At 42.3% G+C, this 13731-nt stretch overlaps 1 protein-coding gene across 1 annotated transcript in view; it reads left to right on the top strand.

The window, feature by feature from the left end:
- The window catches only part of MIPEP (mitochondrial intermediate peptidase), a 152867-nt gene extending 142873 nt beyond the window's left edge, over window positions 1-9994 (top strand). The window contains exon 19 of the mRNA XM_025364706.1: window positions 9735-9994. Within this exon, the coding sequence (XP_025220491.1) occupies window positions 9735-9832 (98 nt within the window). The 3' untranslated portion in view covers window positions 9833-9994. The remainder of the gene's footprint in view (window positions 1-9734) is intronic.
- Window positions 9995-13731: the final 3737 nt, after the last annotated feature.

Below are 13731 nucleotides of genomic sequence, written 5' to 3'. Positions count from 1 at the left end.
AGGGAGAGCTTCCTTATTCGCTGGCCCACCGCAGGGTGTCTGCCTGCACTGCTGGCATTTTGGGATCAGATAAGTTCTTTTTATGGGGCCTGTCCTCTGTGTGGTAGGGTGGTTCACTCCCCCAGTGTGACAGCCAAAAATGTCATCAGGCCTTGCCAGATGCCCTGAGAGACACAATCACCCTCTAAACCACTGCTCTAAAGCAAAATTGTTCTCCTAACCAGAGGGGAAATGGATGCTAGGTGGAAAAAAGCAGTATCCTACCCCATTGACACTTCGTGCTGTATAAACAATTATGTATTTCCATGGCTTTCTCCCCAGCTCATGACGTTCCTCAGAACAGAAATCTCATGTCTCACTCATATCTGTGTGCCTGCTGTCTCTAGTACACAGTGTTTAGCACACAAGTGCTTAGTAAACATTTCCTTTGATAAATGCACGAGCAGACGTTCAGTCTGAAGTGGAATCAGGAGTGGTCATGTTCCTGCTTGCTGCCGTGCACAGGGAGTTTGGCCTGCAGGCAGAGGCATTTATCTCAGAACGCTAATGGTGGGAGAGGTCCATGCCTGTGGGGAGTCAGACCTAAGCAACTCTATCCACCTTTCTGCTAAAATCACCCACTTTGGCAGAAATCATGACCTATCAACAGATGGCTGGTCCTCTACCGACTTCCCTGTGTTTTCCTTGAGACGTGGCTCCCTCTGGGCTCCTGCCTGACTGAGGTTGGGTTCTATTTCTCAGGCTTAGAACAGTCAGAATGAAAGAAGCTTATTAGGTGTGTGTTGCTGAGCTTTCTCATAAAGGAGTTAATAATTGATCAACACAAATTACTGTCCTCTAGAATGCTCCTAGTAATCAAGACATACCCTGCTTTTTAATTTTTTAAATAAAAGGACTGCCTTAATCTGCAAAGGGCACCTCCCATCTGGGAGATTTCCTGAGCAAGTGCAGAGCCACAGCTTCCACCCAGCTCACACTGACACCACATCCCTTTCTCCCTCCCCAGTACAGATCTGGAGGCCAGATCCATGCCAAATCCACTGGATCAGTGTAGGTGCTTTTCCAGCTAGCTGGGCCCTCAATAACTTTGAACAGTGTGCCAAATAAATTATAGTTTGACACGAAACAGTTGTTTTCTATTTCACCTGAAAAGTCTTTTTTAGTTAAGTAGAAAATTATATGCGTCTACATCTTTCTTGCTCAGTGTTTTTCAAGTTCTAGTTGCCAGCTGAGAGAAACGACATCCATTTTCAGGCTTAATAGGTTTCCGCAGGTCCAGCTGAGCCATGGGTCTTAAAGGTGAGCGTGCAGCAGAGTCACTGGGAAGGCTTATTAAAACACAGGTCACTGGGCCCGTCCCCAGGTTCTGATTCAGCAGGGCTCGGGTGGGGGATTAAGAATTCACATTTCTAACAGGCTCCCAGTTGACACACCAGTGATGTCAGTCCACTTTTAGGTCCACTGGATCATAGTTTTCAGAAGAAAGTCTCAGCCAGTCACAGAGGCGCAGGCCTGTAATCCCATGGGGCACTTTCAGCGGCTGAGGCAGCTGGGTCACTTGATCTCAGGAGTTCGAGACCAGCCTGGGAAACATGGCGAAACCCCATTCCTACCAAAAAAAAAAAAAAAACTAGCTAGGTGCGGTGGTGCATGCCTGTAGTCCCAGCTGAGGAAAGCAGAGGTGAGAGGATCACTTGAGCCCAGGAATTCAAGGCTTCAGTGAGCCGAGATCACACCACTGCACTCCAGCCTGACTGACAGAGTGACACCCTGTCTCAAAAAAAAAAAAAAAAAAAAAAAACTCAGTAATTGTTATATATAATATATAAAGGGGTCTCTAATCTTTTGGCTTCCCTGGGCCACATTGGAAGAATTGTCTTGGGCCGCACATACACTACACTAACCATAGCTGATGAGCTAAAAAAAAAAAAAAAAAAAGGGAAAAAAGTCACCAAGAAAAAATTTAATAGTATTTTAAGAAAGTTTATGAATTTGTGTTGGGCCACATGCGGCCCACCGGCCGTGAGTTAGACAAGCTTGATATATAATATCTTCCTAATAAATAACATGTTTTTTCTTTTTTGGGGCTGTTTGTTTTGCCTTCCTGAAATTCACATTAGGCATTTAGGCACAGATAGAATGAATGGATGAATGAATGGAAGAACTCTTATAAATATTCAATTAATAGTTTCTTCGTTCATTCATTCTTTGACTTTCATTAAATTTGGATCATATTCAGCCGTTGATCAAAAAGCCATAGTTTCATTTTATTGGGTACCTTTTCTTGGTGTCAAGCAATATATGAAATAGACTCAAAGAAAAGATGTACCTATTCTTCTTCCAAGCTTTAAAATAATTCTGCCTTTTAATTGCCCGGTAATCCCCTGTATTTATGAAACTAAATGATACACCAACCATTTCACCCTGGGGCCTTAGGAAAGGGAGCCAGAATGAGATTTCGTCTTTGCAAGGTTGGCTTCCAGGTATAATCAAACTGCCAACCAATTGCTCTCCATCATGTTTTCAAATAATTATATTAGTTGTACATCCAAAAGGGCATTCAAGGGATTACGCAGGTTAGGCCATGAGTATGCTGATTTTTAATGAAGGTCTGGTTGGATTATGTGTTCGTTATGTTTTACAAAATAACAGAATATGGACTTGCAGCTTTGTACACGTAATGAACTCATCCTGGAGCTGACAGGACCTTTTCTTGGTGAAAGTGTAGAAATCTGCATAGTTAGGAGCCCCTTAAATATGTAAAGGCTTCTGTTTGAAGGAGTTACCGCAGACACCTGGAGACCACCCAGGAAGCATCCTGAAGCACAGACCTCTTGGGCACTTTTTCCTCCCAGGGTCACGCCAAGACAGGAACTCCAGCAGCAACCAAGCATCGCGAGCACTGTGTGCCCTGATGGGAAGAGGCTCTTGGTCGTTACATGAGTGCCTGTCCTGGTCACGGGTGTCCCAGTCACAGCTGGGCCAAGCCACCGTTGGCAGTGCCAGACTACAGCCCTGTGAGACGAGGCCGCTGATCTCTGCCCTCTCCTTCCAGCTAGCTGGGTACAGTCGAGGCTGCTTGTAAAGTGTGCTCCACAGAGCGGATGCCGCGCCAGTTGGGCACAAGTGCTCATGGGTGGCACCAGGAAATAAGGAGACCTTTCTCTCAGGATTTTCTGCGTATTTAGGTTCTGTCCATCAAGGATGCTGATATTTAAATATAAACCGTTTTAGAATGTACTTGACAGAATGTCAGGGCATGAGGCAGTAAATATATCATGGTGCTTTAAGAGCATGGGCTCAGGAACCTGACTGCCAGGGTGAAAGCAAACCTGTGAGCTGTGTGACTCTCTTGGCTTCTGTTTTCTTACTTGTGAAGATAGGGGTCTCAAGGTGTGTTTTAAGGAGACCCCGAATCAGTGCTCTTAGGACAGTGTCTGGTGCACAGTGAATGCTCCGTAAACAGCCACCACGGTTCTGGGAGTGGAATGGCTGGTGTCCTCTCTGCTGAGCCCCGTCTAGGCCAGCTGTCTGCAGGTCAAGGCCTCCTGCATGGTATTTTCTCCTCACTTCTTTCCAGCTGTATGTCTGCAGTCACTCGGAAGAGGAGGACTGGAAAGCCATAGTTTGGAAACCCTGCCGTTTTAAGACTCAGTCTTGGAATCTTATTGATATTATAATTTAAATTAGTCAGCCTAGAATAATTACCCTAGTGCTTCCAGGTTATGAAACACGCTCATTTGAGCAGAGCCGTCAGAAGAAAAATGTTCTGGCTTGTGCCATCTTTTCTTAGCTCATTTGTCTCTCAGGTAAAATGAGGAGAGAAATACGTTAAATTCTCACTCTTTAACTACTCTTCACATATACTCTGTCTCTCTCAGTAGGACAAACAGATGAAGATATATTACCTGCTTCCTTGTGTGAGCTCATATTTGCAATGTGTGTCCTGATGCAATTTTGTCTTTCTTACATTGCTATTGGCCCTTTTCTCTTTTTAGTTGTAAAATTATTGCCGGAGTCCTTTTGTCAAGATCCATTCATTCTCCCTCTAATTTAGGTGATTTCCACAGTGAAATGTGTTTGTCAACTCCATCCACCTTAGTTGGAGTTAACAGCTCCAAGCTGGTTCCCAGGGTGCTTAGAAAATACAATTTTAATTGTCACCCTTCTAAAATTAAGACTTGAAGGCAAAGGGGACATCTTTGTCAGCTTTAAAAAAGAAATGAAAGCTTTCTTAGAATTTTTTTACTATGGCCATATACAAGCTAAATCCAGTTTTTCTTACTTGTGGAACTACCTGAAACATTGGGCTTTTTTTTTTTTTTTTTTTTAATTTTCTGTGTAGGGTTTAGTTCGTGTTAACACTCGCAGAACATTTAAATCTAATTAGAGCAGGGCTAGCATAACAGTGTGCCCAGGATTCTTCCCAGTAACTGTTCCTCATTATCCCCCCAGGCTCGGGTCCTGACTTCCTCCTTTTTGAACCTTCATCTTCACCAATCACATTACACACAAAATCACCAAACCAGTTCGCTCTAACTGTATTTCTTTAGAAAAGCCCACAAGTGTACATATTTTCCTCTTGTGGCCACAGTTGCCATTCTGTGAGATACAGGAATTGTTTAAGGTGGGAAACTGGAGAAGGACGTGTGCTAGTTGGGCCTGTCTGCTGGGAAGGAGAGAGCAAGGTCATATTTATATTGGCAGTTTGTTGAGTTGAAGTGAACCGCTTCAAAGAACAGGATGGCCATACTTACCTGAATAGCTTGGCTCTGAATAAATGACTTTCCCTTCTGAGAATTCCAGTCATTTAGTTATAAACGACCATCATGTAATTATAGAAATGTTTCAAATATTGTTTTTTTTTTTTAGTTTTAAGGAGCAGAGAGAGTTTAATAGGCAAGAAGAGGCGAGGAGGAAGGGAGAAGGAAGAAGCTCCCCTGTACAGAGACGGAGGGGGCTGCTCCAAAGCCAAAAGAGGGAACCCCACCTGCCACCGATACCAGCTAGGTATATACACAGCGGCTGGAGGAGGCAGTGTCTGATTTGCACAAGGCTCAGGGGATTGATCTGACTAGGCATGTCATTCACCTAGCCTGAGGGAAAAGCTGGCCCTCCCACCCTAGCCTTCTAATATGCAAATGCAGGACACCATGATGTTCTACACAGGTGGGGATACTTCAGAATGGCCATGTATCCAGGAACGTGGGGAAAGGGCAAGAAGGCCACCGGAATCGCCATGTTTGGCTGGACCTAGTTTCTAATGGCTGACGTTTGGATATCGGGTTACTGGCCTGGCTTTAAGAGCTGGGGCTTTACAGGAAACTTTTCCAGACAAGCTTTAAAAAAAAACTTCCTAAGGACCCCTTTTCCCCTCTGTCTGCCTAAAATAATTTATTAGTAACTCCTACAACATTCCCCACTGTGGAGATGCCACACTAACTGCTCTTAGGAGTTTGGGTGACAACGCCTTCTGGCTATTTCCTGCTGGAAAGGGGCGTCGAGTGGGGAACAGCAGCTAGGGCTCCTCCCGGGGTTGATCTAAGGGTCCTCGGAAAACTGGCACGTCCATGTGTGGTTCAGTTGACGGCACCATTTGGAGTTTGATTGCTGTGAGTTGGGTGATCCTCTCCTCTTGAGGTCCCAAGATAATTTCCAGATTCTAGAGGAACCAGGCAGAGAAATAAACATGCTTCATATTTTGTTCATAGGAGCACACCTTACTCAGTTATTAAAGGCCATAAATAGTTTAAAATAAGTTTCCTTGACTCAGTCTGATGAATGAATTTGCTTTCCCGGCCAACGCACCAAAATGATACGGCTCCGATGAGTGTGGGAGCACCGGGGTTTTTGGTCCCGTGCCAGTTTAGATACAGGGACACGGACATATGTGGAGTGGTTTTAAGGAGCAGAGAGTTCAATAGGCAAGAAGGGGCAAGAAGGAAAAGAAGGAAGAAGCTACCCTGTACAGAGGAGGGGGGCTCCAAAGCTGAGACAGGGAACCCCTCAAATACTAAAAAGGAAGAAATGGTGTGTTAGGCTAGCACATTTTATGGAAAGCCGTGTCTTAATTAAATGTTTTCCCTACAAGTGTTCTCTGTATCAAGAAACCTGGCACATAGGGAATGCATGAAACCTGATTTGTAATTAGGTTGAGTCTACTTAAGTAATAACCTACATCTGGAAGGTACAGTGTCAACTGTGCTACTTTAGCCGTCATCACGTACCCAGTGTTTCCATCGTTAGTGACACAGCTGGGCCAGAGGTGAGGCCTGCATTCACGCATGCAGATTACTTTACTGTAAAAAAGAACACTGTGTTTTGAACTTTAATTGCACAAATAGACATAGCAGTGACATTCTCTTCTAGTAACTGCCCATTATTCCTCACATATTTCCTAAGATAGAGCTGTTAAAATTTAGATAGACATTAGATAGACAATAAAAATATTTCAGTGTACAGTTGAAACTATAACGATATCGGTGGTGTTCTCAACTACCCCAGGTCTAGTTAAGGGCTTTCAAGTGTATGTTTGGACCAAGTATTTTCATGTCGACCATCTAGATAATCCTTGGTCTGTTTCCCACCCCATGTACTTTCTGGTGGGGTGATCACATCTGCACCTCTAGTCCCCAGGCTGTCCCTGAGCTCTCTGTCCTCACTGCCTCCACATGGAGCATCCCCTTCCACCTCACACTTGTCAGGGGTTGTGTCTCCACACCACCCTGCTCCTCCTGGATTCCAGCTCAGTCTGTCCTTCCTGTTCTGTTGGTTTCCCTGGTTCAGAGCCCTGGGTCCTCTCATGTTCATCTCCCAGAGTCTCTTCCAGCCTTACTCTACCCGCCAGACCACTTCTTGATCAGCGTACATTGTGCATTTCCCCATGTTTGTGCCTTTCCTGTATTGTCTCCTCCACCTAAAAGGCCCAATCTGTTAAGTTTCTGCTCAATCCCATCTCCACAAACCTTCTGAATCTCTTCACTGGAATTCATCTTTCTCTTCTGTTCTCCACACTGACTGCCCTTTGTATGCTATTAGCATCCACAATTTACTTTTTCTCAAGATTTCATGTTAAAATTTTTCAAATATTCAGAACAGTTGAATGAATAGTACAACACTCATATACTTGCCGTTTAGTAAACATGTTCCTATATTTACATCTCTTCATCTCCCTATCTGGCCTTATATTTTTATGCATTTCAAGTAGCAGACATCAGTACATATTACACCTAGATTCTTTTGCATACATAGCATTAGAGTTCAATAGTTGCTTACTGTATTAGGTAAACTTTTCATACAGTGAAATGCACAATCTCAAATGTACCTTTCAATGAATTTTGATGCGTATACACACCTTTATAACTCAAATCACTATCTAGATGTCGAACATTACCATCACACCAGAGGCCCTCCTGCCCCTTCTCAGTTGATTCTAATATCCACTCCCAAAAGCAACCACAGTTCTGATTTTTTTTCACCATAGATTAGTTTAACCAACTTTTTGAACTTCATATAAATGAAATCAAACAGTATGTACTGCTCCGCATAAGGCTTCTCTCACTCAGCATAATGTTTTTGAGATCCATTTGTGGTGTTGCATGTGTGAATAGTTTGTTCCTTTTTGTTGCTGAGTAATACTCCATTATATGAGTATATTGTAGTGTGTGTATTCCTATCCTAGTGATAGAAACTTGGGTTATTTCCAGCTTGGGGTTGTACAAGTTGTTTCTTTGTTGACATATGCTTTCATTTCTCTTGGATAAATACCTAGGAGTGAAATTGCTGGGTCCTAGCGTAGGTATATGTTTAGTTTCATAAGACACTGTTAGACCTTTTTTCAAAGTGATTATATCATTTTATCCTTTCACCACAAATGTATGACAATTCAGGTTGCCCATAGCCTTGTCAACATTTGGTGTAGCACGGTGGCTCACACCTGTAATCCCAGCACTTTGAGAGGCCAAAGCAAGGTAGGAGGATCGCTTGAGCCCAGAAGTTCAAGACCAGCCTGGGCAACATGACAAGACCCCATCTCTACAAGAAGTTTAAAAACTAGCAGGGCATGGTGGCACACACCTGTGGTCCTAGCTATTCTCAAGCTGAGGCGGGAAGATCACTTGAGCCTGGGAAGTCGAGGCCGCAGTGAGCCATGGTCACACTGCTGCACTCCAACCTGGAGAACAACAACAACAAAAATGAGCCATTCTGGTGGATGCGTCATAGTATCTCATGGTGGGTTTGGTTTTCATTTCCCTAGTGACTAATGATGTTGAATGTCTTCTCAGTGCCTATTAGTTGTGTTATTTATTCATATATCATCTTCTGTGAAAAACCTCACCTTGTGAAGGTAAAATCTTTTGTCAATTTGTAATTTTAAAAAAAAGTCTTTTTACAATGGGTGAAGAAGTTCTTTATACATTCTGGATACCAGTCTTCTGTGAGATATGTTTTGTGAGTATTTTTTCCTACTCTTTCATCTGTCTACTCATTGGCTTAATGGTTTCTTTTCAAGAGACGTTTTTAATTTTGATGAAATCTGACATTTTTTCCTTTTATGGTCAGTGTTTTCTGTGTCCTAAGAAAGTATACCTACTTCAGAGTTACAGAGATACTTCATGAGATTTTTTAAGACAGTAATTTTAGTGTTTACACTTAGGTCTGTGATCATCTCAAGTTAGTTTTTATGTATGGTATGCAGTAGGAGTCCAGGCTAGCTTTCCCACATATGGATATGCAGTTCTGCCCAGCCGACTGCTGTGCGTGTCCTTCTCACTCTCATGTTGTGACTGAGCCTGCCCATCTGTATGCCCATGACCTGGCCTGATCCTTTCCACACAGCAGATGCTGCCTTCGTGTTCACTGAATTGCAATACAGGTTCAGAGAACAGTAGAGGATTCCGTCAGTCTTTTAATGCCTTGATTTTGAAAATGGCTTTACAGAATTCATCTCCCAAAGTAAATGTCAGTATATAGAGCTTGTTCAACCCTTGAGTTAGCATTTCCTGCCAAGAATGTAGGTTGAAGCAAGAAGGTTAATTGCATAAATCTTTGGTTTTTGGCTTCTTTAGAGTGAAGAAAGAGTACAAATTCAGCTTTTTATTGAATTCTTAATATATGCTAGGCATGGTGCTTCATTGCTTCTACATCTTCTTGTTTGATCCTTATAGCAACCTTGTAGGAAATTTGGGTGCCAGAGATTTTAAGTGACTTCTGCATTACACAGTTAGTAAGTTGCAAAGCTAGGAAATCTCTGGGACAGGGAAATCGGGAGGAAAGCTAATAATTTGATTCTGATATAAGACTTCTATAAAAGAATTAACATCTAATTGATTGTAAAGTGTATAGAACTTGATAGCAAAACTGGAGAGGTAACTAAACTTATTAAATTCTGAATCATCCAAGTCAAAGATAACTAAAAATAAAATCAGTCTTCTAATATCAGTCTTTAAGGGTGTAGTCATATATGCAAAAATAATAGCCCTTAGGAAATATATTTAGGCCTAAATCTCTAAGCTAAGGATTGATTTGTTAGTAAAAATGCATTAAAATTATAAATAGCTCCAAGGCCCACACACTGTCCATGGCTTTATAAAATGTCCTTGCAGTCAGGTTCTACAGCCAGAGTCTTGACTCAGAAAGCCAGCGTGCTCCTCTAGTGTGTGGATTTGAATTTGTGTCTTTGTGGTTCCTGTTGCCTCCCGGTGAACGCAGTGCTGACCTTTCTTTGCTTGCAGGTGTGCTTCAGAAGTGTCCTTCTGTTGATGACTTCGTAAGTGCCCTGGTTTCTGACTTGGATCTGGACTTCGAAACTTTCCTCATGGATTCTGAATAACAGAAACACGCTAAACCTCTTCAATCAAGGTGATGTAGATAATGACTTTGTCACGAATGCTACAGCTGTGAGAGCTTGTTTCTCATTTCAGTGTTCACTTCTGTAATAAATTCGGAAAAACTTTAAACTGAGAGAACTTGGAATAAATCATTTGTTTTAATTCTGCCGGCTTTTCACCTGTTTGGCATGTTTTTGAGCACATGGAAATCTCTGACCTAGTAACAACCATCCTTCTGCATGGCACTGTTAAACGGAGGGTGTGGGCATTTCCTAGTATAACCACTCCCCTGTCGAGCTTTTCCCCCTTTCCATGGATCTGTAATTGGTTTAATTAAATATTTAATTAAAAGCAAAATTGTTTAAGACAGAGTTGGAAGCAGTATTCAGAAAGGTTACACATATAGTTCTTTTGAGAATGATGACCATTTCTTAAGGCCACTATCTAAAGTAGGCTTAGAAAATACACTTTAAATAGTTACAAGCAACCGACAAACCAAGTGTGGTTTCCAAAATACATGTAATTATATCTACTGTTTTTTCCTGAATGTTTAGGCAAATAGACTCAGAACACAGAGGACTGGCTTGGCAATGAAGGTAGAATGAGTAAGTGCACGTACAATTAATAAGTGACATACCAGTGTCAAGCAACTGGTGAATCAGGAAATGGGGGTTCAGACCATGTCTGCTTTTATCTGGAACTCATTTCCTTTACACTATTGCATACCATACTGTATTTTGGTTTGTTATTATCAGGAAATAAATTATTTAATGGGTTTTTCCCACCATTAAAGTCAAAACCTAATTATGAGTTTCTAGTTTAAAAAGACACCTGCTAACAGCCTCTTCCTGCTTCTCACCAAATGACCAGTGATGAAACAAAAGGAAAGATTCAAAATACCCAAAACTAAGACACACATTCAACCCATCTGCAGAATCTGGAGGAATTTCTTCATGCTCAGAAACAGACGGGACTGGATGGAGAAACGTCCTCAGTGGCCGGCCTGTGCCAGGTGCACCTGCATGCAAGGGGGATCGGCCCTTCCTGCTTTCCCACCGCCTGCTCACCCTTAAAAATGCAAGTCGGTACTGACCAGAAGGCAGAGCAGCCAGTACCCCGAACGGGGCTTCACGTTTGAATGCTGCAGTGGGTCCCTCCCCGTTGCTCCCCATTGGAGCTTCTCTATACAGCAGCGCTTGGAAACTGCTGCTCACACAGCCTTGGGCAGGGAGTGGGCCTGGCAGTGGTGTCTCCTCTCTACCCAAAGCAAAGCGGAGGAAGGGAGACAAGGGTTTGAGGACGGGCTCCGGTGCAGTGCCCAGGGAGGAATCTCGCTGTTTCTTGTCTCACCCTATTCACAACATCCAAGCTAACTTAAAAAGAGATCTCGTCCCAACAAACTGGCAATGCACAGATGCCAGCTCATTCTGGGAAACAGATGTGGAGAAATTCACAGGTAAATCAGTTACAGGTAAATCTGAAAAGTGCTTTCATCAGCACCCAGGTGCACCGACAGTGACAAAACGCCTGCATCTTTATCAGGTCTTTTTTGTAGGGGTGAGTAACCAAAAAAAAAGAAGTCCATGTGGAACCTTTTTAAAAGCATTCTTTTTTTTTTTTTTTTTTTTTGAGACGGAGTCTCGCTCTGTCGCCCAGGCTGGAGTGCAGCGGCATGATCTCAGCTCACTGTAACCTCCGCCTCCCGGATTCAAAGGATTCTCATGCTTCAGCCTCCCTAGTAGCTGGGATTACAGACGTGCACCACCACACCCAGCACGTTTTTGTATTTTCAATAGAAACAGCGTTTCACCATGTTGGCCAGACTGATCTCAAACTCCTGACCTTAAATGATCCACCCACCTTGGCTTCCCAAAGTGCTGGGATTATAGGTGTGAGCCACTGTACCTGGCCAAAAATTATTTTTTAAAAGGAGCAAATTGCTCCTTGTACATTGCAGCAAAATCTATTTTTGTTTTTTTGGAGGTTTTTGTTTGTTTTTTTGTTTTCTTTTTGAGACAGTCTTGCTCCGTTGCCCAGGCTGGAGTGCAGCAACACGATCTTGGCTCACTGTAACCTCTGCCTCCCGGGTTCAAGCGATTCTCCTCCCTCAGCCTCCCAAGTACCTGGGATTACAAGCACCCGCCACCATGCCTGGCTGATTTTTGTATTTTTAGTGAGATGGGATTTCACCATGTTGGCCAGGCTGGTCTCAAACTCCTGACCTCAAATGATCCGCCCGCCTCAGCCTCCCAAAGTGCTGGGATTACAGATGTGAGCCACCGTGCCTGGCCCTCTCTGGAATTCGCAAAGAGATTTGAGAAAACATGGTATTTATGAAGTTGAAAGCCATAAAGAACAAGCAGAAATAAAAAGACAATAGGTCAAGTTAAAAAGGAAGATGGGTAAAATAAATGCAGAGAAACGATGACCACAGTACAATGACCGAAAACATTGTCAGAATCAGAAAAGAAGAAAATCGTCAGGGAAAAACCTGAGAATCTTTCAGAAGGCAGGTTAAAGGGATGCAGTGAGAGCAGATAGCAAGACAGCAGAGTGGAGGGCCACACCCTCTGCATTCTGGAATTCCTCAGATGAAGCCAGGGCATTTGCAACAAAAGCAATAACCAGAGATACGTTCTGGTGTACTCCTGTCTTCCCAGGAGTACAAACCAGGCCTAGCATTTAGCAGGGGCACTGGTGAGTGAATGCTCATCACTGATTTTAGAAACCCTTTTTAAGCTGGAAGAATGGCTGTGCATTCGAAAGAGAATCCCTGATGGTGGCACACAGTGCGAACCTCCTTGCCACTGAACTATACACATTCAAATGGTGCTGCTTTATGGTAAATTGTGTATCATGTATATTTTACCACAGTTTTTTAAAAAGCAAACAAAAGAATTCTGAATTCCAGATTAAAATATAGTGAAAAGAAACCCTCATGTAGATATATTCTACTTTTTTGAGAGTTTAAATGTTTGAGTTTAAAGTTTAATTGAGTTTAATTAAAATATATGGCATATCCCAAGTTGGGCTTTCAAGAACACTTCTCAGGAACTGTTAGTTGGTGTACCAGGAACTCAGACGGGCCCTGTTACTAAATTTATTTGGGAAATGCATGGAGGTTTTGAAGGTTCACTGTGCATGTGAACGACGCTACAATCGCAAACCAGATTTGGCATTGCATACATGAGCCAGTATTTCCCAGTGTGGAATACTTACTGCTGTTTTTCAGAACCCTGGGAAATAACTAAAAATATTCAGCTGGAAATTACAGGTATAGCTATAAAGGAGCAAGAACTACAGTGACTCCAGAATGCAAGCGTTCATCACTATTAAGAGCCAAAGAATTGAAACGAGTTTTGAGAGGTGAAGACAGAGATGTAAAGTGACATTCTCAGATATATGAGGGCTCAGGAAACATCTCAACTTTGTACACTTCTTTAAAAATTGCTAAAAGTATATGTAATTTTGACCAAGAGTCAGAGCAAATGAAACCTCCAAGGGACTTCACAGAATGTGGAGGGGCCATTACTTCTTCCCAGTAACAGCTGAATAAATCATAATAGCAAATTATTTTATTATGAATGTTTTCCCTTATGATGGGAATAAATCCATAAGCCATAGTCCTCTTGGGAAAATTCTCTCCTGTAGTTACAGTTTACCACCAGCTTCTAAAAATCTAATTTAAAGTTCTTAAGAATGTGTAAACACTGAAAATAACCTAATAAAAGAACTGGTGGATAATGAACAAAATGTTAGTGTGTAGGTTTTGAGATTTAGGCCTTTTTTCTTTTATCTTTTTTCTTCTTTTTTCAATTTTTAAAAACTAGGCAATGTGTTAAGTCCAATAATAAAAAATATACAGTGTTTTAATAATCATGGCAAAGCCAATTTTAAAGCA

This window comes from Theropithecus gelada, chromosome 17 (assembly GCF_003255815.1).
Source record: "Theropithecus gelada isolate Dixy chromosome 17, Tgel_1.0, whole genome shotgun sequence".
Classification (NCBI taxonomy): domain Eukaryota; kingdom Metazoa; phylum Chordata; class Mammalia; order Primates; family Cercopithecidae; genus Theropithecus; species Theropithecus gelada.
This window is presented reverse-complemented; position numbering and strand designations above follow the sequence as displayed.